We start from the raw sequence: 27,498 nt of genomic DNA on the forward strand, positions 1-27,498 counted from the left end.
CTGGTGGCCTTGCCCGAATGCTGGGGTGAAGATGAAACACAGGGTGCACTCATCTGTCCATTACTTTCCCTCAGCCCCGCTGGAGATGTGGTGTTTGGAAAGTGGTTTTGCTGCTGTCCCATTTGAGATCTTAAGCAGGTGCCAATTGGTACCCATGGTGCTACACCCCACGAACTTAAACCAATAGCCAGCTGCACTTCTTACAACTCTCCGAGTATACATATGTATTTAAGAAGACTCATAACATATATTTACAATTATTCCTAAATCGCCAAGACATCATATTGAGAAACAGATTTAACTTTTTGCAAGAGCATTTTCTATGTCATCATTCGAATATACGCATGAAACATATAAATACAAGTCTTGGCAAACTTTATCCGTGCAGGTGCATGGAGCACTTTCCCTTTTGCCTCTTTCTGCTCACCCCTACTTTTGATTGTTCACAAATTCATTTACACGTCCGTAAGTTCCTGGAGGTGAGGCCTGAGCTAGATTTCTTTGAAGCTGATGGGTCTTACTCCAGGGCCTTCCGCAGGGCTAGGCACACAGCAGGCATTCAGCACACATTTGCTGAATGCATGCATGTGATTTGTACGTACTTCAATTTGGTTAAAGTAGGATTCTGCTTGTAGCATTTTTCTTAAAGAGTTTTGGATTTATAGTGAAACATCATTTTCATAGTAAACAGTATTTTTTAAAAAGTGTAAGAAATACAGCAATAAATTTAATACAAATTACGCATTATAACTATTCTTTGGTTATTTTTAACAAATTATTTTTTTTTTTACTAAAGAGAGATACTAAAAATATAAAAATGCAACCACAGAAATTAGCTTAATCTGTAAACATAATAAACATGTTCTGTAAACATATTTACTACATAACTGGGCAAGTGTAAAGAATGACTAGTAAAGGCAAGTACTATACATTTAACTTAGTTCTTCAAGGCGTATTTAGAAATACTGCTCTGCGGAGCTTTAGTGTAATGTCTGAAGAAGGAAGTCTTTTACCTTAAACAGGAAGGAGTTCTGACTATGCCAGTGAACCAAAAGGATATACAGGCAAGACGAAGGCGTTAATACTTTTCATGCTTTGTGAATCTGAATTCGCTTCACGTCTTATAAACCACCTTGTTTAGTAAAGCTACATATTAACAAAAGCCAAATACTTTTAAAATGAAGAAGTAAACAATTTTTTTTTTTTTTTTGCAAGTGAGTCAGTGGACTAAAAAGATAGGTAACACACTTTCCAAGGTTTTTTCCAAAAATCTGGGCAGTAAGGTGCAGTAGGCAGGTCTACAGAATAATAATAGCTGTAGGCAGCATGAAGTATATTGTAGTTTAATCAATATTAAAGTATTCTTTTCCAAATTTCAGTTTTCCTTCTCAAAAAGCATCCAACTTTTCACACATGACACTTATCACAAATATTTCACAGTTATAATTTCAGTAGTTTAAGGAAGAACTGCCTGGCAAATACTGTAAGAGAGGTAAATGTTAAGGACACAACTCACTATTTCAGGCACATGGGATTTAAATCCTAGAGTGGGAACTCTAAAGATGGAAAGAAACAGCTGTGTCAATGCAACATATTGTTGTAAAAGTGAATGAAATAATGGTAAGGTTGTCAAACTGTTTCTTCTAATGCTTTTATATGATTTTTCTCCACTATCTGGAAAGAAACAAAGGCCAAGTTTTAGTAGTTCCCTGGAAAATTTTAAGTCAAGATTTTGCTTATACAAAAGTGGCGGTGAAACACTCTAGATTGTTATTTGGAATCTAATCGACGCCATCAAAGCCCTGAGTGTTCTCAATTGCCATCTGAAGTTTATCCCATAATTCTTCAAATGATTCATAGGGCGGCAAGTCCAAGCGGTTAAAGCTGAAAGAACAGAGAGGACCTGGTTAGATCAGACACTGACAAAGCAAGTGCCATGGTGCCCAACAGGACCGCTGCTATTCGTGATGTGTTCCACCCACAACACTAGAAGACATTAGATCACCGGAGAGAAGGAAGGTAACAGCACTGGGCGCTAGGCATGGACTCATCCCACGACTTCTTGGTGGGCTCCTCTCACTCCCATGACCTCCAAATGCCTGCGGTCCTCTGTTATTTTAACCTCCAAGAGGGAATGTTCTAGCTTCTCTTGGGATGGCCCATCATTCATGCGATGGAGGGCAACACATGGTCAACGGCTGAGATGAGCCTCTCCACTGTTCAGCTACCCAGACTTCGAGCCCAGGCCTGGCTGGCAAAGATGCACCTGTTCCTGTGTTGCTGTTCCTGCCCACCCCCTGCCCCCCCGCCCCCCGTAGCTGCCACTGACACAGCACAGAGCTGGCTACACCTTCTGTACCTAGACTCTGTTAGAGGAGCTTCACTCTCTGAAAACTTGTTCTCTCAATGTTGAAAAAACTGCTTACCATGTGTGGGCTCGTGGCAGCTTTTCCGGGGTACCCCACTGTTCAACTGTAAATGACTGTGGTCCATTTGAGCCTGTAAGGAAGAAGAGTTGCTGGGGTCTCATCTATTCTTTATAGGAATCCCTAGAATTTCACAACTCATTATTTCCAATGTAGAACTTAAACGTCCAGAGAAGGAGTTTCTTTGAACTCCAAAGAAATGAAGGCTGTCCTGTCCTTGATGGCTTCATTGTCCAGCCACAAGATGAAGATTCCTCTCCATCGGCTCCTCTCACTGCCTAATTGGATTTCTTTTAATCCAAAAGAGTCTCACTCCACCTATAGGGCGGCAGGCCTGACGGGACTTTTGAAATGTTTCCTAGCCCTGCGCTTCCCTAGGACCACCTCCTTCATTGGTACACACAGAAAATGAGGAATTTCTTTCTTTCTTCAGTCCCACCAAAAATAGCTTTAATTTTTCTCTGATTATCTAATCTCACTGCAAGAAAATTAAAGCAATAGAGAGAAATATAATGAATAGTATAAAAATTGTCTCAAAGTCCACTATTAAATTTGAGTAAACATTCTATTGTGAATCATTTTGCACATGTGCATATACATATGGAATTTTGTGTGCAGGTGATCATGTTATCCATGCTACATTTTTCTTTTATTATGGACACTTTCAGAAGCTCTTTTTTTCCTCTGGAGTTTTCACTTAGCTCTTCCTTCCCCCAATTCTCAACATCCTCCAACCACCCAGGTAATTGGTGCTGACAACACGATGTAGAACCTTCCATACTTTTCCCCGAGTCTTATAATCATAGCTAGTTATGTGTGGGAGTGTAACTGCCAGGAGCAGCACTAAATATACTGGATATTCTTTTTTTTTTAAAGATTTTATTTATTTATTTGAGAGAATGAGATAGAGAGAGAGCATGAGAGGGGGGAGGGTCAGAGGGAGAAGCAGACTCCCTGCCAAGCAGGGAGCCCAATGCGGGACTCAATCCCAGAACTCCAGGATCATGACCTGAGCCGAAGGCAGTCGCTTAACCAACTGAGCCACCCAGGCATCCCTTTTTTTTTTTTTTTTTAAAGATTTTATTTATTTATTCGACAGAGAGAACACAAGCAGGGGGAGTGGGAGAGGGAGAAGCAGGCTTTCCGCCGAGCAGAGAGCCCGATGTGGGACTCGATCCCAGGACCCTGGGATCATGACATGAGCTGAAGGCAGACGCTTAACGACTGAGCCACCCAGGCACCCCCTGGATATTCTTGATAGTACAGTTTTCTCAGAAAACATTGCTTTTCACACATCACATATCATAATTATGTTCACAGTTAAAGTTTCAGTATCTTTGTCATTGTTTCCTGTACATGGGATCAAATATATTTCCCTGCCTCTTGATTCTCTCACCTAAATGACCCATTGTGAAAACTTCCTCTAAGTCAACCAATACAAACCTTACACACTTTTTATTGGCTAGATAATACTGTATTATAATATTAACTTTTTGAAAATGCATATGAATTTGAATTATATTCTAATACTTCCAACTCTGGCTCCATGTGTGGGATATTTCCCCCAAATTCCAAACAATTCACACACTCAGTGGATGGCTGTAGGCCTGGACTGCACAGAAGAGGGATGCGGAGCTAGACATGGAAAGGGGTGTTTGGCCGGCCTTGCTCTTTCCCCACTGTAACTGGCTAAAATATAGGAGAAGCAAAAGGAAGGGGGAAGTCACGGGAAATCACTGAAAAGACAAAGGCAAAGAAATCCAATTAGGCAAGAAGGGGTGCAGGGGTTAGCGCAGAGCTCCTGTCTTGTTCTTCTCACTGTGCACGGTGACTCTAGGTGGGATGGCAGATGCTTTACAGGTTCTGCAAAATATGCATGAAGCTTAAGGAGCCCAGGTTTGCCGAGGAGACCGACGGGGCTAGAGATCCCATCAGACAGCAACAGCTTTCTCTGTGCGCAAGAAATCCAGCTCAGCAACGACTGAGGCGGAAGTCATGACTTGTCGTTCCCAGAACAATTCTAAACTTCGTTGTTGCTCTGCGTGGGGCTCCCACCTTAGCTATACCTTCCCTGAAAGATTTGTTCTTCATAGTATCTTTAAAAGCAAGTAAATGTCATTCCAATACATAGATATTAACTGATTTGAGTTGATTTACATCAGAAACAGCAGGTTTCTTGTTCTGTTTTGTTTTTTTTTTTACAAAAAAACACCTCTAGTGCTATGAGATATATGCACTGGAAAACAGTTTGCTAGGATATGCAGAATTCCACTTTATAGAAAACTGCATTAATAGTAACTATTCTGAATATTCAAAGACATGTGCAGTCTTATCACCAGTCCTGCACATCCCCCCCCCCACACCACACACACATGCATGCACGTATATACACAGAGTCCATGATCAAATAAGTTTTGGAACCCCCTCTTTTTTTTCATAGTAAAGGTTCCGAATGAGTCCCAAAGAAATCTACTCACTTTTTAGTCCAGTATTTGCCCCAAATGTATTCCACTATGGAACTCTTTGTTTTCTGTTGTACACTTACTAACATTCTGTGGGACGTTACATGGTGCCCTAAACCATCACCCTATAGACAATGCTTTTTCTGTGATGGGATATGTAGTGGGAATCAAATTTAAAACTCAAGAACGGAAAGGAACTCGAGCCATTTCATGTCTTTGGTATCCGATTAGAAGGTGTACATATATTCTGGCCTACTTCTGTGTATCAAATCCAATCATTTAAAAATCTTAATTCTTTTTTTATTAAGCTCAGCTTTTGTATAAATGATAGAAGTTTGACAACTAATCGTCAAATGAAAAAGACAAGTGGCATTACTCCATTTTTAAATGATGTGTGAAAACCCTTACCATATAGTTCAGCAAATCCATTCATGGGCACTCGAGAGGTGCCAGTGACAAACTGAAGTAATCTTATTCTTTTTTCTGAATCCATCATTAGAACAGCCTGAATAAGAGAAAAACAGCATTTAGGAATATCACTGGGAAAAAAGTAAAAAAAGTAACAGCACTATCCTGAAAAATACGTTATCAGAATTTAGTTACAGTATTAATGATCAGTTATTACATTTACATGTGTTTCTGGGTGGCTTACAAAGTTCCTGGAAACTTCATTTCTGAGGCTACACGGTAACTCTCTAGAATGAGATCATAGCCTAATAAAGTGACAAAAATATCTTCTTGGATGTGACTCATGGCTTTTTAAAAATTTATATTTACAGATACTATTGAGTGACATACACATTTCTTGATTAGACGGAAAGTCACATTTAAGGAGCCATGCAGGAGTCCCAGGGAACACCCAGCAGGTTATTACAAGTTCTCTTGAACAGTTTCCATGTTGGTAAGGGACTAAGCGCCCACTGCTGTTGTTCCTGCCATTTACTACATTCTGAACACTGACTTATCTATAAATATGTATGGAGGATGGAGCCATACCCAGAAGGCAGATGGATACAGTACACTGTTACTTTTTCTTATCTCTATGTAATCCACTAGTATCGTTAAGTATGATTGAATCTGTTGAAAAGGAATTTACGGAAACAGAAGCTTTCAATTACCTTCCAAAACCACTGTATGACTTGATGATTCACACTGTAGCCATTCTTATACTTTGTGTGTTCTCTCCAGTCATTCACATCGACATCTCCCAATCCACACATAAGAAGCTACGTGATAAGAAATGTCAAACTGTAGACAAGAAAAATAATGGGCACAAAAATCCTGTTTCAAAATAAGAATATTTCTTACCTCTAGTTCGTTTTCGTCAAAAATTTTGATAAGATCCTGTGGTATTAGTTCAAAAAATCCCTAGTGGAAAGAATGTACTTTAAAACCTGGTTAGCAGAGTCCATCGACAGCCCTACACATCAGCCTCTGGATTGCTATGGGAGAAATCCCACCTGCACATAGATTCCTACCACCACACAGTCATGGGTTCTTAAGTCAACGGAGGGTTCAATATCGGCAAGAACATGGATGTGTCCACAGTCTGTTCTCTCTCATTGATTCCTCAAAATGGCCATTTTGAAACCTCCCCGCATTTCCCCAACTGCTTCCTCCTCCTCCATGTCATCCCTCCTTTACAGCAGATAACTTTTATTTGAGAGAGAAAACAGAGGTGATGATGGAATTCCCTCAACCTTCTGCCTGCCCGGGTACCAGCTGGCGCTGACATCCATCATGGCCGCCTGCCCATGGCAGTGGGGACAGGTGCCTGCCCCCTTTCTCTCTGGGCTTCATCTGCTTCCCCAAGGGGCTCATCTCACTGAACCTCCTTCTCATTATTAGCTCACTCTTTCAGCATTTACATTTGTTTAAGCCTATCTAACTTACAAACAAAACAAAAAAGCAAACCCGTCTTTCTTCTCTTTACCGCCAAGTCATTATACCTGACCGAACCCGCCCTGGACCATCTCTGCCTCCACCCGCTGCCCTCTGCCCTCCGTGCCCCTGCTGCCCTCAAGACAGCTTTGCGGCGAACTCTGACCAACGCTTTCTAGTTAGGTATCTTATCTGACTTCTCTGCACTATGAGATTGTTGAAAACACTGCTGTTCTGGAAACTTCGTCTGCTGTCGATGGTTTCTCTCGTGTCTCTGTCTGCATTTGCTAATTTCCTCGACGTATCCCTTTCTACTGTCTGTTCCTTCCAGGTTGGTGCTCCCACATCCCCACCGTGGGCATCCACTTTCCCTGTTCTTACTGTTCTTTCCAATTTCCCATCTTACCGAGTCCACAGCTCCAGTACACATAGGCAGATGATCCCCAAATCCATGCTGCTCCCCCACACAGATCTCTATCCTTTAAAGCACCCGAGCTACAGTTCTCCCTTGTGAATCCCATTCAGATACACACACAGTGGTCTTCCCACCACCACCACCTTCGTTCCTGCCCTGATCTTCTCTCACCCGGATCGCTGTAGCACCTTCCCGCTCAGCCCTGCTGCTAGTCTTGTCTATCTCTAACTTGCTACGTACCACTTCCAGAATGATCTGACTAAAATGTAAATTGAATCCTGTTGTTTTATAGCCACCTTCCTTCCCCTCACTGGACTTCCGCAAAAACCCCAAATTCCCTCTGTTTCCAGTTTAGCAAACAGGCCTTTCTTAATCTGGTTCTGCTCAACTCTTCAGCTCAGTTTGACCTCCTGCCTCATCTTATCCAGTGTATGAACTGCTAGCATGTTCAACATGTGCACAGTCTGTCTTATGGCCAGACTTCACACATGACCCTCATTATGCTTAGAACTGCACTGCCCTCCTCCGTGTGGCTGGCCAGTCCCTCCAGGCCTTCCCTGGCCCTTCCTGCACCTCTCCCTGCCCAGATCTCTTCTCTGTGCTTACTGAGCACTTCACGCCTGCCTCTGTCCACGTCACTCTTTAGATTTTCTTCTCCCTAGAGCAGGACCTAGGTCTTTCTGCCTTGTGCAGCACCAGATACATAGCGAGCACTCAATACTGAATAAATGAAAAGTACGTGATAAATACTGAACGGAAGATTTTAAGTTGGCTTAAGAAACGAGTGCACTGGCAATAGCCTAAATGTCCACCAATGGGGGGAATTTAAATAACTTATGAATTTATATTGTGAATAAAATGCAGCCACAAGGAAGGGCAGTTACGCATCTTGACATGTAAAGATCTCCAATAAATATTTGATAAGAGAAGAAAGCAAGTCACAAACTAGCATGTACAGTGTGATCCCATGTGGGAAAATAAATGGCCTACTCCACTCTCCCTACGGCACTCTGAACCTTGTTCACCTGAGGTTACTTAAGATGGAGGAGACGTGACTGGGAAAAGGTGAGGAGCAGTGACCGGAGTATAGGGGGAGCGTCAGCGTTAATTGTATGGGCCTCTTGGATGACTGAGTTCTAACACCTATTCATTTAAATATTTTTTTTTAAAGATTTTTATTTATTTATTTGAGAGAGAGAAAGAGAGAGAGCACATGAGAGGGGGGAGGGTCAGAGGGAGAAGCAGACTCCCTGCCGAGCAGGGAGCCCGATGCGGGACTCGATCCTGGGACTCGAGGATCATGACCTGAGCCGAAGGCAGTCGCTTAACCAACTGAGCCACCCAGGCGCCCCCATTTAAATATTTTTTTTACTATAAACATATAATTAAAAGTTGTTTTAAAAAGCCAGTCATTTCTTAGTTCTCAGATGTGATGAGCCCCCAATACTTGAAACTTATGAATTGTACTTTGAAATGGCAGAAGAACGAACAAAAATAAATGAATACCTCTTTAAATGCAGCCATTTGCTTCTGGATTCGGTTTACAAATCGCCACTGTATTACAAGACTAAAAAGAAACAAAACATTTCATCTTTTTCACATGAATGAAGAAAAAAATTTAAGGTATATTTATTCCAGTTGGAAACAAGAAATAAAGACTAGGTAAGCTCCAGGCAAAAAGTGAATATGAGTGGTAATGTGGCATTGTTATAGAAAGAGTAAAAAGAACACTGAGACTCTGGCTATGAAGAAAGAGAAAGAAGGTACAAAGAGTCTTCCCAGAAAGAATTACAAAATTATTTCCAGGGAAGTATATACTAAACATAATAAAATACTTACTAACAAAATACTTACTAAATATATTCCTTTTTGTTCTTATTGGTGACAACTATTTCTGATCCACCAATTTTCAACTCGTGTTGATGTGTCTAAAATTAAGCATGATATCTTGATATGTTATTTTAGTGAAAAAAATAAAATACATGCATTATAGTTATACCAGAAACCCAGTGTTTTAAATTAAATCCATTCACAAGCTAAGAAAACTTAAAACATTAGTTTTACTAAAATAAACATGGAATGAGTCAAATGTCAAGGAAAGCAGAAATTCTTGCTGAGACAGCTTTTGTTGCTGGAAAATAAATTTAAAAATAGAGCACAGGAATGTGTCAAGGATATGCATTATTTAACTTCTAAACTTAAGTTATAACATTTGTTTCACAATTTATGTACCATTTTAATTAATCAAAGTTTACAAACCTGTCCAAAAAGCTCTTCATCTATGACAAACCTGAGGTCCAATTCTGTTGGATCATTTTCAAGAATCCATCTTAGTGAATTGTAATATTCACTATCCTAGATGGGGAAATCGCATATTTAAAATTTGTACATAAAAAGACACCTGAACCTGCAAAGAAAGTGTGCTGAGAGTCTGACTACTTGGACAAAAGATGAAAAGTAGTAGGATGTCTTTTCTTATATACACACAAGTATTATAAAAAGAGTGGGATGACTATTAAGTGTGAGAGTAAAAATGCATAAATCAGCAGAGTGGGGCTTTCCCGAGAGTTTGGAAACCTATCTCTATGTAGAGGCAGTGGAGGTACAGATTTTATTATCCAGTTGAAGGGTCAAATAAAGTAGTTTCCAGATGAATCCTAACTCCCACGGATGCCCAGGAGCACCTAGCACCTCTCTCGTACGGCCTGTTGAGACGGGGTGTAAAATGTGTAAGTAGCTATGTATGAGCAGGTTGTTACTTATACTTGGCCTAAGTTAAAGAAAAATCTCAGATAAATAAATACAGAACCTCAATTAACCAACTCAAATAACTGTGAAATCTTATGCTTCATAAAGAATTATACGGTCCACATTGATAATGTCACAAGGAAAGGAATAAAGAATGTACTTGGTCCCCAGGAAGAGAGCTTGGAATCCATGTGTACACACAGCACATGAGGCTTTTCAGTTCACACAGCAAAGCTACCATCAGGGATTTAATCCTTAGGTTTCCATTTCTTTGTAGTGGCCTAACCACAAGGCCTTGCCTTTGGACTGTTATTTTGAAAACATATCCACTCATCATAAAAGATCAAAATTCAAATGTTGTTAGTACATTGGAGTAATTAGGGAGAAGGGCATTCTTTGAAGTGCATCAAAAAAGAAGATGGATTGATGGACACATGGATGGACTGATGGATAGGTAGGTAATAAAGTAAGCATAGGGATAAAAAAACCAAGTACAGAATCTTGGTGGTGGATACATATATGTCCACTATAACATTTAAAAAATTTTTTATTATGTATTAGGAAATTTTCATATTAGAATGTTGGGGAAAATGTTCATTGGAACATTATAATCTATTAATTTCTTCATCATCATATTCTAACTTTAAAATATCCAGTTGCTTCTTAAATTATATGTTCTGTACATTATAAGTGAAAAAGACATACCACTGATTCCATATCATGAAGTGTTATTGGTTTGTGTAGCATCATCTTGTAAAACGGGCGGATGAAAAAACCTTTCAAAAAAATAAAACGTATTGAAAATGATTACCAAATGAAAGAAATAAGATCATTATACTTAAAAAAATGTTTTATGCTTAATACTAACCATCCAACAGTTTGCCATGATAAACTGCCATTCCAGCTACCCGGCCAATAAACTTGAAGTAAGAGAGGTGATCCTCATTACACAATCCCGAGTTTGGATTTATCTGTAGGGTATAATTATCCCTGTAAAGACAACCACATTTATATAAATTTTCCTCTCCACATTTCATATAAAAATTTTAATATAACAAAATCATAAATTAGCTCCCTCTTTTTGGAGTTTTTACTTCTATTAGAACCACATGAGACCACTGGATTTAATGGTTTTAAAAACAGTCATTTCTGTCAAAAGGGGGAAACAACCCAAGTGTTCAACAACAGATGAATGGATATGCAAAATGGGGTGTCCTTTTACACAACGGGGTATTACTCAGCCTCAAAACGGGAGAAAATTCTGACAGATGCTATGCCATGGATGAACTTGGAGGACATCACGCTAATGAAATAAGTCAGTTACGAAAGGAAAAACCCTGTAGGATTCTACTGATATGAGGTACCTAGCGTGGTCAGATTCACAGAGACACAAGGCAGAATGGCGACCACCAGGGAAGGCGGTTAGTGTTTCATGGGCTTCACCAGTTTCAGTTGACGGTGAACGAGTTCTGGAAATGGACGGTGGGGACAATGGCACAACAATGTGAATGTACTGAACACCGCTGAACCACACGCTTAAAATGGCTAAAATGGTAAGTTTTATGTTATGTATATTTTACTACCATTTTTTTTTAAAGATTTTTTTTAAATTTATTTATTTGAGAGAAAGAATGAGAGAGAGAGAGAGAGAGAACATGAGAGGGGGAGGGTCGGAGGGAGAAGCAGACTCCCCGCCGAGCAGGGAGCCCGATGCGGGACTCGATCCCAGGACTCCAGGATCATGACCTGAGCCGAAGGCAGTCGCTTAACCAACTGAGCCACCCAGGCGCCCTATTTTACTACCATTTTTAAAAAAGTTATTCCTGAAACAACGTTAGTGACTGTCTCCTTTTCTGGCACGTTGTTAACACACAGTTTCCTTGCATCATGCAACTCTTTGTTACTTTCACAACAGTGACTTTTGTTTTTCTGTATACAGTCATTGTAAAAGTACTTACGTAGCAGAATATTCAAACAACCCATAATAAGGGTTAAACATTTCCTTTGAGATCAGGAAGAACCATTCTCTGGTGACTCCTCCATAATCCAACCCCTTTTCACCATCAAACTCGATCCACAGCCGAGCCTTGAGGAAATCTGCTCTCTTGACACCCATAATTCTCCTGTACGAGTCCTCAAGGACAGTTGCACGGCGAAGTTTCATTTCAAATTTGTTTGGAATGTCATTCTGAAAACCCAGAGAAGAGAGACTTAGGGTTTAAATCAATTCAACACGATGGCAAATTTATTTCTCGTAAAGTTATAAAAACCGTTGTGCTCTACCCTGTGCCCAAGACCCTTTTTTGGGGAAAATGTGACTAGGGATATTGTCTAATATTTCCTCTATGGTATAAAAAAAATTCATGCCTTTTCTCTAATCACATAATAATACAGACTTCTGATTTTTATACTGGAAGAAGCAGTTATCGACAGTGGCAATCATGCTCACACGAAGGCATTTCATGAACAGTCCATTCCATATTAAGTTCCAGTGAAGACCATCCCGTGGCCTACAGTCCCACCAATGCCTGCTCTTTCTCGCCTGCCTGTTGGTTCTGGGGTTTTCCTGACCTCCACCTTTCCTCCTTGCAGCCCACCCTGCTGCACTCATTCACAGGCACTAACGTTTAAAGACTGTATCAGGCAACTATTCCCAGCATTTTAACAGGTTAACTCATTTACTCCTCACAACAACGCAAGGAAGAAGGGACGGATATAATCTCCATTTTATGGGTGAAGAAACTGAAGACAAAAGTTAAGAAAGCCTGAGCTCTCGAGTCTCTGCCGTCTTGCTGATTTTTCTGTACATCCTTTGCTTATGTGACAAATGCAGATAACTATGCTTCTAGACAGACCTCATTGTAAATTTTATAAAAAGATGTCTGAATATTTTATTCTTGAGTGCTTTGTGTGCAATGTTCAAGTGGAAACCAGTAAGAGAAAATTCTGTCACTTCAAAAGAAGAAGAGAGGGTTACTTCTAAGAAAAAAAATACCAATTTCACTCAATATATTTAGGGAAGAGGCGAAGCCCTACAGAAACATAATAATATAAGCAGTTTTTATAAGCAATATAAGCAGTTTTCTCTGCTGCTTATGCAAATAAAAATAAAGGCAAGATCGGAGAAAACCAATCTTAGACACTAGGCATCTTGTGCAGCCAAGCATTTACTGGGGCCTGCTCTGGGCCAGGCCCCATGCTAGGTAGCTATGGTAATGGGGATGGGAAGAAAAGGGAATAAAAATGTGGTATAAGATATGATTCCTCCCTCAAGGAGTTTATAATCCAGTGTGTATAAGAGAAACAAATGTAAATGTTACTAATCCTGAGATTTACAAGAGTAAGAAAATTGCTAATAATAAAGATATAAGCAAATGTTCTGTGGGGCCTAAAAGATTGAGCTATTAATTGCAAATGAGGTGATCCAGGAGGCTTTAAGAACAAGTCCTGACTTGAGGGAGAGGCAGGGAAGGACTGAGGAGCAGCTAAGGGAAGAGCCTGTGGGGGGGGGGGAGGGCGGGGAGGGGGCTACTGTATGTAACAGCAAGAGGGTGCAGGAGGGAGGGAGAAAGGGTTGTTGCAGTGACAGGAGAAGACAGAACAGTGGTCTGGGGCCAGAGTGGAGGGAGCGTGGATGCCAACTGGGAAGAGCTGCTGAGCAGAGGGGCAGGGTCAGGTTGTTCCTGGAGACTGACTAACGGGTGGCTTTAAGGAGAGACAAGAGGCACCTGGTCAGTTAAAGACCCTGTGAGAGAGGGATGGCGATGGAAGAGAGAGAGGCCAGGAGGAGTGACTTCCATGTTTGGGCTGAGTAGTGGACCAGGGCGTGGACTCTGGGGTCAGGAGCCCCATGTTCAGATCCCAGCGCCCCCCTGACATGGCTTTTCTAAGGCTTATTACCTCACCTGTAAATTGGGGACAATAATCGTCACCTCATGGAGCTGTTTTAGAACGTCAGGGGATAATGCATTTCGTGTGCTTCCTCCATGTCTGGCACATGGTAAGCTCAATAATGATTAGCCATCTTTACTCCTCACTAGTGAGATGTTATGGATAAGGCAGAGGAAAAAGTTAAAGACAACTTAAGGTTTTGTAGCAATGATTTTTAAACATTTTTATTTCTGTCTTGGTGTTCTGCTCTTTTGCTGTAATGAGACTAGATACGGATTTTTTTAAATCCTACTAGGGACTTTTTGATAAACTAAGGATGCAGGTTCGTAGCCTCTTCCCCATGCTCTTGAGTCTCTCCCTCTGGAGCAACTCCATGTTTCTTAACCTTTCTTTCATGTTTTTATCTCTTTATATACCTTTGTTGCATTTTGGGTAAATATCTCTCTTAATCATCAATATATGTCATTTTGGTCAAGAACATGGACTCTGGAGCTAGACCACTTGTCTCGCTTTGCCACTAATAACCCTGGGACTCGATCACATTACTTAATCTCTCTGTGCCTGAGTATCCTCACCTATAAAAGTGACAATGACAGTTCCTTCCTTACACTGCTAATATAGAGATTACATGAATACATATAACTTGCTAAGAAGAATGTCCGGTTTGCCCTGAGAGCTCAGTAACTATTGCTGCTTTCATTGTGGCTTCTGTGTGTTATGACCTGCTTATGAAGGCTTTGTTCCATATCTCCTGCTGCCAGGAAGACATCAACAATTAGATATGATAGCATGTTTGTAAGTGTTCAGAATGGCAAATGGAGAAGCTAGTGAGTTCTATTCCACCAGCATATTTTCATTAAGAGTGAAAATATTTACCAGACCAACAGATCAACAAAGTCTTAAAACCCCAAAGGACTTTAAGAAGTAGAAAACCAATTTCCAGAGCAATTTTAACACAAAGCTATTATTGAAGATGAGTTTTAAAAAGTTGCTGATAGTTTAGGCTTTTATTAAGGCACAAAATATTTGCACTAAAAAACTATTACATCTCGTTTTTTGTTAAATGTTGGATGAAAACATTCTTGGTAACAGACCCACCATCTTGAATCTTTGGGAAAGCAGGCTTCCAGCTTGGAACGCAAGAAAGTGTAACCCAATATAGCCACCTAGTGGTAGTATTCCTAAACTGCAGGGAAAGGGGAAAAGTGGGAGCAAATTAGAAAGGCATTACAAAGTGGTCATCACCAACAGAAGTGAAATAGATGGGCAGATGGTAAGTATAGTTCCAAATATTAAATTTGTGGTGATGGAAGAAAAAAACTATAGTGAACACATCTGATAAGCAGAAGGAGACAAACAATAGGACCACTGTTTCAATCACAGTTGTATTTTCAAATTAGGCAGAGATAAGTTGTACGAAGCGGTAGAGCATGAATAACTACCACTGGAAAACAAGAGTCCAAGCAGAAGAGGAATATAGAGAGTCCTCCTACACAATCAGGGATGAGGCTGGGGGACAATCTGAGCTTGCTCGGATTCTACCAAGCCCAAGTTCCACAAACCCCACTAGGAAACCAGGTTAGAGCTCATTAAAAGCAAACTTTAATACTATTGTTCTATATATCATAAGGTATCTTGAAAAATAAGGAAAGACACGACATAACTGTGGTCTCTAATGATATGTAACATGGAGTAGTAAAAAAAAAAAAAAAGCCACCTTTCCCTATAAGAAGCTATTCAAAGTTGTTAAAATATAGAATAAATTCTCTATTACTTTTTAAAAATGCATTTCCCACACTTTCAGTCTACATAACAATCATTCCTAAGAACTCAATGTAAATATAACTAACCTGCTTCTTCATCTTTCGTCGGAAGAACTCATACTTTCTTTTGTAATCCCTGGAGTAGGGCACTGCCTTGAGTTGAAAATTTTAGAAAAATGAAGAAGGTTTAGGTTGTTTTTATTCTGGAACAATTTTTAAAGTTCCCCTCTGGGTATTTTATGAACATAAGTTAAAGGCATTAAAAGAGAATACTTGGAAAGAAAAGTTTAATTTGAAGGAAAACAAATACAAAACTTTAAAATTTTTAATTTCTCTGTTTAAAATTAAATTGTATTCAGCAATTTCCATGGCTGTAATTTTCATCATGCAATATTCTTGAAATGCAAAAAGCCAGAAACAGGAAATTTCTTCCAAGGAGAGAAATATTAGAAATGAAAATTTCCATTTCTAAACACACTGTTAAAGTGATTTCTCCATTAAGGGAACAATTTGAAAAATGCACTTTTTCCTTGAACTCTGAGGAATTGCCCTTTTTACCCATTATTTTAAAATACTAAACATGGAGACTAAAGAGTAATTTAAAAGAACTGGATCTTCAATTTCACTTGTTCCTGTGAATTAGAAAACAATTAAAATCTCAAAAACAAAATATGGAACAAGTAACTATATAAAGAAGAAAATGATTTTTCCTATCATTATTATATTATAACATTAAATATTATAATATTTATACTTAAATACGAGTATTTTATACACCAGCATTTACAGTAATTTCCACCAAAAAGTTCAAGCATGCCCCTGGAGTCGACTGGGTGCTGTCTACTTTATCACCTGGTACATTCTTGGCTCCTCTCTGATCTCCTGAGGATTGCCAACATTCTTTTTCAGGCAATGGCAAGTACCAGCCTGAGCCCAGCAGCCCACTGCCTTGGCATTTGACTCTCTGGCTCACTAGTCCCCTAAGGCTATTGAAAGGGTAAGAACAATGAATTTATGCACTCTTTTCAAATTATTAAGACCTGGAGTGGGGGTGGTGGGAGAGTACAGAATTGCAGATGTGCTGTCCTCTCAAGGTCTGTAGGATTATGCCCTTGACCATTTGCCCTTGACAAGACAGTTGAGAGGCCACTGCCATCAGAGCATACGGATGCAAAGAGACTTACTGGTCCAGTTATTGCTACATTCTGCAACCGAGGATCTTCCCATTGTGTTCTTTTTATATCTGAATAGGGAGAGAAATAAGGTGTTCTTGAGTCTCCTGCACAAAATTCAGTATTACAAAAAAATAATGTAATGAAAAATCATGTTGCACCTACTGTGATTAATGTAGAAGATTCTTCCATCTGTATGAGTTCTTTCTTCCCATCCTGGCTATAATGAAGAATGTATTTCAATTATTTTTGGAAAGGGTCTGAGATGTATACAGGGTAGAAAAATGGCATTTTGTTATATAGGTTATTTTCATATTCCATTCTTAGTAGAAGGCATTACACTTTTTTTTTTTTTAAAGATTTTATTTATTTGACAGAGAGAGACACAGCGAGAGAGGGAACACAAGCAGGGGGAGTGGGAGAGGGAGAAGCAGGCTTCCCGCTGAGCAGGGAGCCCGATGCGGGGCTCTATCCCAGGACCCCGGGGTCATGACCCAAGCCGAAGGCAGACACTTAACGACTGAGCCACCTAGGCACCCCGGCATTACACTTTAATAATAACATAACTTAGAGTTGTCGAAGAACTACTGTATTCCAAAATAAAAAATGTTTGAGAGAGCCAAGTTAGATTGCTAACAATTCTATAAACTTACAGGTAAAGGCCCCAGATCATTGGAAGAATCAAGTGATGTCTTTCCTCTAAGATGAGCTGGAATTTTCAGTCTTGGATCTTCCTTTTTTTTTGGTAGAGTAAATAAAGCAAACAACAACACACACACACAAATTTTAAAATCAAGAAAGTCAATCTGTTACTATGTTTTTCTAACATCAATTGATATTTAAAATAATCTCTTTTAAAGTCTACTTTTATTCCATTTGCTTCATCTGTGAAATAGTAGTTTCTCTGTCTAAAACCCATCATTCCCAGGCTGCAAGATTCAGTCCACAGATCTCAGAGTAGGATCAGTTTTAACTCATCATCTGTTTCATAGAAGCCATTCAGAGAATTTTGCCCCACTCTTCAGGGATTGTGTCTCTACCTAGGGGCTATTCTCTCCATAAAAACTGCTGAATGAATGGACATGAAACTAGACCATGTGTTATTTCTGAGGTCTTGCGCATGCTTTTTGGCACTTATCTGTAAAGGTGTTGATGTATTAATATTTTTTAAAGCTAGGGAGGTAAGCTCAAAAAGGTTACTAAAGCCAATTCAAATTGTTGAAAAAAAGAACAAAATTCAATTTGTTTGGATTCACTTATATATATTGTTTCAATATTATTTTAAGTAGTTTATTAAACTATTTTAGTTTTATTAAGGTACTTCGGTCTTTTAAATAAATAAATAAATAAAAATCTAGTCATCTGTTGCTGATTTTCAGTCATTTTTCTCTGAGTGGTGAACCAACTGCTAAAGAGCTTTAAGGCTTATCTTAAAAGAAAAATACTATTCTACCTAGCCACCCCCAAGGTTTTCTAGGTATTAAATGAGATACGGATTCAAAAGTACCTTGGAACTACAAAGCAACATATAAAAGGATTATTACAAATACCTTCCTAAGCATTTATGCCTAGCGAGTTAAAAACGAAATAGGAAGTAAATGTATTTCCACAATCCCTAAAAATATTAAAAATGGGCATAAATATTTCTTGAGTAGAAATAATACTGTTAAGAATTCAGCATCTCCTTAAGTGAATACAAGGAAATGTAGGTTATATTAATGTACATTTAAGAGTTCCAGGGAACTATTCGTAAGAGTTAAGATCATTGCTCCAAATTCAAACCGGACAGTATTAAAGTTACCCATAAATATGTTAAGAAAAAAAAAAGAAGAAGAAGAAGAAGGTAGCAGGAGGGGAAGAATGAAGCAGGGGAAATCAGAGGGGTAGACGAACCATGAGAGACGATGGACTCTGAAAAACAAACTGAGGGTTCTAGAGGGGAGGGGGGTGGGAGGATGGGTTAGCCTGGTGGTGGGTATTGAGGAGGGCACATTCTGCATGGAGCACTGGGTGTTGTGCACAAACAATGAATCGTGGAACACTTCATCTAGAACTAATGATGTAATGTATGGGGATTAACATAAGAATAATAAAAAAAAAGTATTCAGTATTAAAGTTACCCAGGTAGTGGTTTTGGTGTTGTGATCGACAAAGAAAGGCCTCCCATTGGGTGCGTGCCGGACTTCCCAGCCTTTAGGAAGGAATCCTTGCTCCGTTTCAGACGGCTGGGTCACCTGCTGCGCTGAATCACTCGTGGGGACGTGTGGCTGAGGGCACACCGAACTCTGGCCTGACCGCAGCTGACTGGCCTCGGCTGTGGCCTAGCACAGGAAGTAAGTCATGTCGTCACGTTTTATAGAGAACACACAAATAGCTGTGGTTAAAAGGTAACTTAACCTGCAAACAGAATATATCCTTATAAATAGACCTAAACATGGCAGACTCATTTTTCTAACAGCGTTCCGTCAAACTTCGTTTTTAAAATAACTTACAATTCCTCAGCTAATTCTTGAGCGGTCCGACACTTGCCAGCAGTCCAAGTCTGCTGCGGATGCGCGTGACGGAGGCAACGAGGTCAGCGGGACCGTGCCCCAGCGCCAAGATCACCACGGTGCCAGTTCAAGGAGGCTGTCTCTGCTTGCCCCAAAGACGCACAGAATGCGCAATTCCCCACACGCAGAAGTGGCTGCCAATGCCGGGCAAACAAAATGCATGGCAAATATCCATTGCAGAATTGCATCATTGAAATGTAATGTATTCATTCGATGAAATATTAGGCAGTGGTTAAAAGAAACACACTGGACCCATACATAAGACAACATGGATAGGATTTAAAAACAATGTTGAACAAAAAAAGATTTAGAATTATATGACATCTTTGCAAAATTTGAAACACAGCAACATAAACACTACTTTGCATCATTTTAGCTCTCTCTGTAAGTATATAAAAGAGCCTGGAAGAACTGTGCGAGGCCACTGCAAGAAGATGGAAGTCTGCAGCTCAGAAGAGGGCCCTCACCGGGACCCAAAATGCTGCCCTCTGAGCTTGGCCTCCCTGCCTCCAGAACTGTGAGAAATAAGTTTCTATTGTTTAAGCAAAAAAAAAAAAAAAAAAAGAAAAAAAATGACTGGAAGAATACCCAACAGACTTAAGACGGTGCTTCTCTCTGGGTAGTGGGACCAAGTGCTTGGCTAAAGGGAATTTAGTTTTATCTGTACAATTTTATATATATATTTTTAAATTGTATGCCACTGCCTTTATACTTGTTTTGTTTTAAGATTTTATTTATTTATTTGAGAGCGAATGAGAGAGAGAGAGAGAGAGCATGAGAGGGGGGAGGGTCAGAGGGAGAAGCAGGCTCCCCGCGGAGCAGGGAGCCCAATGCGGGACTCGATCCCGGGACTCCAGGATCATGACCTGAGCCGAAGGCAGTCGCTTAACCAACTGAGCCACCAAGGCGCCCACAATTTTATTTTTTAAATATTTTTTAAAGAGAGAGAGAGAGCCTGGGTGGCTCAGTCGGTTAAGTGTCTGCCTTCGGCTCAGGTCATGATCCTGGAGTCCCGGGATCGAGTCCCGCATTGGGCTCCCTGCTCCGCGGGGAGCCTGCTTCTCCCTCTGCCTCTGCCTCTCTCTCTCTCTCTATCTCTCATGAATAAATAAATAAAATCTTTAAAAAAAAAAAAAAAGGAGAGAGAGAGAGAGCATGAGTGGAGGGAGGGGCAGAGGGAGAAGCAGATTTCCCCGGAGTGGGGAGCCCGATGGGGGCGTGCTCGATCGCAGGACCCTGAGATCATGACCTGAGCCAAAGCTAGACACTTATCTGACAGAGCCACCCAGGCGCCCCTGTAAGATTTTATTTTTAAAAATAAAATGCCTAGAAACAAATACGGTAATTTGTTAATGGTGGTAAACTTTGGGTGTTAAGAAGGTGTGTATTTGCTATATTGTTCTCTATACTTCTCAGTGTTAAAAAATTTCTCAGAGAAACAGTGATAAAATAAACTAAACATTTTCCTAAACACTTACGAGGAAATGTCATGAAAGGCACTTGCTGTTGCCAAGGACAAAGTGTCATTGTGGCAAATTTCTTTAACAGATCCTAATCACTAAGATTATCTTTTAGAGAAATAATGATTTTAACCATTCAAATAACAGAATTACCCAATGGACCAGATCATTTGCTCCATCCTTTTACTCCCACTTGGACTTGTTTTACATGATAGCAAGTGGTAATCATGTATGTGAGAGATCCATAGGAAACGGGAGCACCAAGGTCAGCAAACAATTAGAAGACACTAGAGGCAACCAGTATATACCACAAAATTATGTACCAGCTTCCACAGGAGTATGATGGCATAAACTATGTAAGAAAACAAGTTAACAGGTAGATTGCACAGTACCTGTACCATGGGCTTCGTCCAGGTGGTAGTTCTGGAATTGTGGTCTACATAATACGATCTTCCTCTTTCATCTTGCTTTTCTTCCCAACCTGGGGGTAATCCAGATGAAGTAGGCAAAAACTACAGTGAAGAATAATAGGAAAACTGAGTATGACTATGAAACAATCCTTTTAAAAGGACCACCTACCTCCCTTTTTCACTGCCCTCTCTCTTTAAAATGAAGAGACTTTTAAATCATATTTTGAGGTGTATGAAATGAAGTGTACCACATTCCACTTAAGAAAAACCAGAACAGACCACAATGATGAGAGTGATACCAACATTAACAAAACATGACAGTAATCACCACCACACACTAAATGTCTTAACATAGATCATGTCATTGAACCTCCACACAAATCTTAATGAGATCATTGCTTTTACTAGCCCGTTTTTATTTACAAGGAAACTGAAGCTTAGAAAATTGGGCTAATTGCCTAACAGATACATTGCTAATATGGAGCTGAGATCTGAGCCAGGTAGTCTAACTACAGAATTTATCACCCATATGTGCTCAGTCAAAAGTTACCCCTGCCGTCTTTCTGTAAGGGCTGGGGAGTTGCTACTTATGAGTTTATTACTAATGAATAAAGAGGTCTGGTTGTTCCCAGGTTTACTTAAAGTAGTCCAGGTTTGGTCTTCCTTTTGTCTTTTGGACCAGATTAGACTCCTCAAGGTTTGGCCTATTTCCCCAATGTGTCTTATACATATAAACTATCACCACTGGTCTGTTTACCAGCTACACTGTCCCTAGACACACAGGGGTAGATGGATACTGCTGACAGATATGATGAGCTGTTGGTCTACAAAATAATGGAATTTAAAGTTGCCTGGCTTTACGAATGTCCAACAGCTGGTGAGTAGATAAATGAAATAGAGCAGATATGTCTACACAACAGAGTATCACGAACTACTGAGACATGCACCAGCATGGTCAAAACTCAAAAACATCATATGAAGTGAAATGGGCCAGATACATCAAACTACAACACTGTATGGTTCCACTTATATGAAACTTCTAGAAAAGGCAGCACTGTAGCTACAGAAGGAAGATGAGCGGTTACCTGGGGTTGAAAGTAGGTGCTGGGATTGAAGAAACTTTCTGGGGTGATGAAGGGTTCTTAGACTTGATTGTGGTAATGTTTGCACAACTGTACAAATTTATTAAAATTCATGTATTTGTACAAAATGAAGGGATTTTACCGTATGTAAATTATATCTCAAGAAAACTATTTTAAAAACTAATTCAATGTATTGAGAAGGAAAAGGTATGGAAATAGCTTTTCTAGTACGTGTAAAAACTGAAGTGCGTGTATACACAGATGAATATAAATCATCTCTAGATTCTGCTGCTCATCTGGTGAACTTCTTGGAGGAATGCCTGTCAGTCGATCAGAAATGCGACATTTTCCTTGTATGAGGACATTACAGAGCACAGTGGGAGAAAACCACAGGTCTCTGCTTAAGCAGGCTCCAGCCTAACGGAGGAGGACAGGCAAGTGGCAATAGTGGGAGAAAGGATGGTGAGGGCCGTGCTTCTGTGGCATTTCCTCTATTGTAGACGGTCAACGCTGACTGGGCCAATGGCACAAGTGAGTTGCGCCCCCCCCCCCTTCGTCAGTACAGGATTGTGTCCCTCTCTTGGTGCAGCGCCACCCTTTTAGATGGATGAGCCACTCTTGGTTCAAGGAATTCTGAGCCTCTGCATCCCTATGCTGGAATTTTCATAAAAGCAAAAACAATCCCCACTTTTCAAAATTAATGCATAGACTGCCATTCAAAATTACAAATGGCGGAAAAAGGTGAGGAGGTATTCTACGTGTGGAAATGGCATGCACACAGAGCCAGAGGAGGGAGAGAGTCAGGAAAGGGGGCAGCCTGTTTGGAAGAAAAAGGAGGGACGGGGTGAAGGCAGCAGGAGGTTCCCGTGGGCGGATGAGGAGGATGGTAGGCTGAGGGGCTGGGAGCCTGGGAGTAAGACACAAGTGGGGGCTACGTCAAGGAGAGAGAAACTCAAAGTAATGAGAGTTGGGTCAGGAAGAGGGGGGAAGACCAAAAGGGAGTCAAGAGTCCAGGCAGGAGGCTGTTAAGGTCTAAGCCCCAGTCAAGGCTGCGGCTGGAAATCCTACTGAGAAGGAGGCAGAAGGCCTCAGTGGATGTGGAGTCTGATGGGAAGAGAGAGCAAAACTCCATCCAGCCTGGCCACTGAGCTTGCCAACACCAGCCCACCCCTGCCCAAGTGACTGATGTGCCACTTCACGTATGGGGCAGACACTGCAGCTCGATGCCAGGGGCCAGCACCCAGAGCAGAGGCAGCTGGACAGCACAGTCTCGACCCGGAAGCTGCCTACAGACCACCTCCAGCCAGCCCAGCGCCTCAGCGCACAAGCCCACATGTCGTCCCCAGTCACCGGGGCAGGGGCCTTGCTTTCTTAGCACGGGAGAGGTGGTCTCCCCCGCCTACCTACCTCATTTCCCCCTCTCCTGAACCTCATCTCCAAGAACCGAGATTCTGTGCTGGATTGGCTCATTGCTAAGCAGTCCAATGTTCATACTCAGTATTCCAAAAAAAAAAAGTTCTTGAGTTTCCTATTTTTACTGACAATGAGGGGAGAGGATAAAACTCACCACAGGAAGTGTAGGCTGTTCCTCAAAAGTATAGGCTTGTAAGCTGCCTCTTCTGCTGGAATGATTCTTATTTAAAAAAAAAAAAAAAGTGACAATAGGTTTAGGTTTTTGATCTGTGTCTGAGTGGCAGATAAGGTATAGGGTGGAGGGGTGGGTGGGTGCGATGGGGTGGAATGGAGAGCCACCGTGGAGTGGCACTCAGCTGCTCTCCACACCCCCATGGGCCAGCGCCTTCCACCCTATGGCTCGCTCTTCGGCCCTGGCTCCTAGGCAGCCTCCCGGACACTTTCTCTTGAATGTCTAGCGGAGACCCCTCATTGTGCCCCACACTCATTCGCTTTTCCCCTGTCCACACCCACTCAACCCTGTTCCTTGTTTCGGGGGGAAGGGCTGGAGTCCAGCAGCGGCTGCCCTCAGGTATCAGTTCATCCCCAGACTCCCCTCCCATCCCTTACAGGCAGGGCAGTCACCAGATCTTACTGTTTCTTTCCCAGCTCTCAACTATATTCTCCTTGCACTTTAGTTCAAATTGGGTTTTCTGTTTTGTTTTGTTTTTTTTAAATTTCAAGTATTCATCATTTGTTGCCTTGCCTGTCACGGCAGCAACCTCCTCACAGATCTCCCTGCTTCAAGTCCGATTTCCTTAAAGCCGCCCTCCATGCTGCGCACTGTGGCCAGAGCACGCCCCACAGTGCAGACCCCATCACATCGTTCTCGAGTGCAGAGCCCTTCTGTGACCTCTCACAGTCACCAGCATGAAATCCATAGCACAGAATGTAGTGAGCTCCCAGACCAGGCTGCTCCTCATAGCTCCAGCCCTTCCTACCTCAACACCCACCCTCTGGACATTCTAGATGACTCGTCCCCTCAGAAGCCCCCTATTCTTTCTTTCCCTGTGCTTTCATATGCAGGCTGTTGTCACTATCCAAATTTTTTGATGTTATTAAATAACAAAATAAAAAACTTATAACACACATATAAATTAAGTCAAAATATCTACTGTAGTATTGTTTACAAGAACAAAGAACTGCAAACAATCTAAAGTCTATCAGTAGGAGATTGGTGAGATATCTTAATGATTACTTGCACAAAAGAATGATGTTTGATGATTTTTCTTTGTTGGTTTTAAAAGAGGACATCTATATGTACTGAAATGGTCCAACATGTATGATACAACAAGTGAAAAGAGTTAAGTTACCAAAAAGATGATCTCAGGTTAAAAAAATTATGTACAAATATATGTGTGTCATACATGTTTATAAATATATAGAAAATATTTAGGGGTGCCTGAGTGGCTCAGTCGTTAAGCGTCTGCTTTCGGCTCAGGTCATGATCCCAGGGTCCTGGGATCGAGCCCTGCATCGGCCTCCCTGTTCCGTGGGAGGCCTGCTTCTCCCTCTCCTACTCCCCCTGCTTGTGTTCCCTCTCTCGCTGTGTCTCTCTCTATCAAATAAATAAATAAAATCTTAAAAAAAAAAAATTAGGACAATATATGCCAAACCATTAATAGCAACTGAGGGAGCATATGTTAGAAGTAAGACGGAAGACTGAATTTTTGTTTTATATACTTCAATACTGTTTGAATTTTTAACCATGGCCATATAATACTTTAAAAATAATAAATTATTTTTTAAATTAATATACACATGTATGAAATTCAAAAGGTACAGGGGCACCTGGGTGGCTCAGTTGGTTAAGCATCTGCCTTCTGCCCAGGTCTCAGGGTCCTGGGATCCAGCCTCACGTCGGGCTCCCTTCTTGGCGGGGAGCCTGCTTCCCCCTCTCCCTCTGTCTGACTACTCCCCTTGCTGTGCTCTCTCTCTCTCTTTCTCTCTTGCAAATAAATAAATAAAATCTTAAAAAGAAACACAAAAAAAGAAAAAAAAACCCAAAAAAGCAAAAAAACCCCCCAAAACTCACTTCATTCTTTTCATAGCTGCATAGTATTTCATTGAATGCCATCTACCTCCCTGTTTAGTCCAAGTACGTCAGCTCTTATTCACATGTGTGTGTGGTGACAGGTGTGGTATAACTGAGGGGGAGAAAAGTAGCCTCAGACATGCAGGACTTGCTTGGCTTTCGTCAGTCGGATCAACACAAAATCAAGACCACTTTGTAATCATGCCTGAACACAGACAAAATGTGAACACTGTCCAAGTCACAAAATACCAAAGATCCCTCCATCCTGGCAAATCTGAGTGACGACTGCTTTTTTACGAATTACAGCTTTAGCCTCGCTATACATAAGATTTGAGACACACAATCACAGAATCATTCCTGCTTTTTTTTTTCTTTTAAGTGGGTCCACACCCAGCATGGAGCCCAATATGGGGCCTGAACTCACAACCCAGAGATCAAGACCTGAGATCAAGAGTCAGACGTTTAATTAACTGAGCCACCCAGGCACCCCACACTCTCTTGCTTCCTCACAGCATCCAGGGCAGAGCAAAGTCCTGCTTCCTTAAACCATCCTCAAAATCACCTAACATGAACCCAAATCCTCCAAGTCTTTTCTAACGTACTCTTTTTTTTTTTTTTTAAGATTTTATTTATTTATTTGACAGAGAAAGAGACAGCGAGAGAGGGAACACAAGCAGGGGGAGTGGGAGAAGGAGAAGCAGGCTTCCCGCCGAGCAGGGAGCCCAATGTGGGGCTCAATCCCAGGACCCTGGGACCATAACCTAAGCCGAAGGCAGACTCTTTAAAGACTGAGCCACCCAGGCGCCCCTTCTAACATACTCTTACTGAGACACTCAGGGTGTGTGTTCTCCTTGCTGAAATGAGTAATAAACCCAACATGTTTAATTACAGGTGTGTTCCTGAGGGTCTTTGGCTGGGAGGCACTGGTTTATGTAATGGCTATTTAGACTCCAATGACCATTTGGGTTATCCATGACTCTGCTCTATACTATTAGTGGAGATATTCGAAAAAATGACCATACTGTAAAGTCCTAAAGCCCCTAACACACTATTATATGCCATTTAAGACATAATTTTTCTCATCACAAGAAAAAAATTTGTAGCTATGTGAGATAATAGATGTTAACTAGACTTCGTGTGGTAGTAATTTTGCTATTTTTTATATATATATATATGTATGTATATCACATCATTATGTTGTATACCTTAAACTAATCCAGTGCTGTCTGTCAATTACATCTCAATAAAACCAGGGATAAAAGACAAAATTTTATGTAAATGTTGGATAACCAATGGAATAATATATATAATATAAAATCCTGAAGCTAAAACAAAATCTAAGAGCATCTTACCGAGCTGGATACTGGCTGGCCGGTGGCTGAATTTCTACAAATTGTGAGTCTGGCATTCAATTCTTCTGCAAGATGAGTCTGAACATCCAAGTTATTTGATGCTGGAGATGATGGGAAGGCCTGATTGCTATACATGGTGGCTTCATCTTCTCTTATAATTTCCCAGTTCTAAAACAAACAGAATAATCTTAAGCCACACATACTTTAATCTTACTGCTGTAACATGTGTCTATGGACAAGAACAAGAAAATTCTTTCTACCTCGGAAGACTCTCGATTATCCACACTTTCTGTCTCCTCAGATATCTGCCGCCTGGTGGTAAATGCACGCTGTGCTTGCAGTTGTATGTTACCGTTCTCAGCATCTGTTAGGTTGTCCCTGGATTAGAAATAGAAAA

At 40.8% G+C, this 27,498-nt stretch overlaps 1 protein-coding gene across 5 annotated transcripts in view; it reads right to left on the bottom strand.

Annotated features, from left to right (window-relative positions):
- Positions 1-289: 289 nt before the first annotated feature.
- Positions 290-27,498, bottom strand: part of NEDD4 (NEDD4 E3 ubiquitin protein ligase) — a 121,559-nt gene continuing 94,350 nt past the window's right edge. For 4 of the 5 annotated variants that reach the window (XM_034994440.1, XM_034994441.1, XM_034994443.1 and 1 more), the window contains 20 exons: positions 27,362-27,479; positions 27,102-27,269; positions 23,830-23,895; positions 21,163-21,282; positions 18,879-19,079; positions 17,412-17,492; positions 16,924-16,978; positions 16,771-16,829; positions 15,674-15,739; positions 11,891-12,120; positions 10,801-10,922; positions 10,638-10,708; positions 9,444-9,539; positions 9,039-9,112; positions 8,691-8,751; positions 6,197-6,256; positions 6,007-6,114; positions 5,297-5,393; positions 2,427-2,499; positions 1,328-1,884 (listed from right to left, as the gene is read on the bottom strand). In XM_034994440.1, the coding sequence (XP_034850331.1) occupies positions 1,782-1,884; positions 2,427-2,499; positions 5,297-5,393; positions 6,007-6,114; positions 6,197-6,256; positions 8,691-8,751; positions 9,039-9,112; positions 9,444-9,539; positions 10,638-10,708; positions 10,801-10,922; positions 11,891-12,120; positions 15,674-15,739; positions 16,771-16,829; positions 16,924-16,978; positions 17,412-17,492; positions 18,879-19,079; positions 21,163-21,282; positions 23,830-23,895; positions 27,102-27,269; positions 27,362-27,479 (2,029 nt within the window). In that variant the 3' untranslated portion in view covers positions 1,328-1,781. Of the gene's footprint in view, positions 1,885-2,426; positions 2,500-5,296; positions 5,394-6,006; positions 6,115-6,196; positions 6,257-8,690; positions 8,752-9,038; positions 9,113-9,443; positions 9,540-10,637; positions 10,709-10,800; positions 10,923-11,890; positions 12,121-15,673; positions 15,740-16,770; positions 16,830-16,923; positions 16,979-17,411; positions 17,493-18,878; positions 19,080-21,162; positions 21,283-23,829; positions 23,896-27,101; positions 27,270-27,361; positions 27,480-27,498 lie in introns of all 5 variants that reach the window. The other variant, XM_034994439.1, reaches the window with a different exon arrangement.

Source organism: Mirounga leonina, unplaced genomic scaffold (genome assembly GCF_011800145.1).
Source record: "Mirounga leonina isolate KUSES-001 unplaced genomic scaffold, KU_Mleo_1.0 Mir_91, whole genome shotgun sequence".
In the NCBI taxonomy this organism is placed as follows: Eukaryota; Metazoa; Chordata; class Mammalia; order Carnivora; family Phocidae; genus Mirounga; species Mirounga leonina.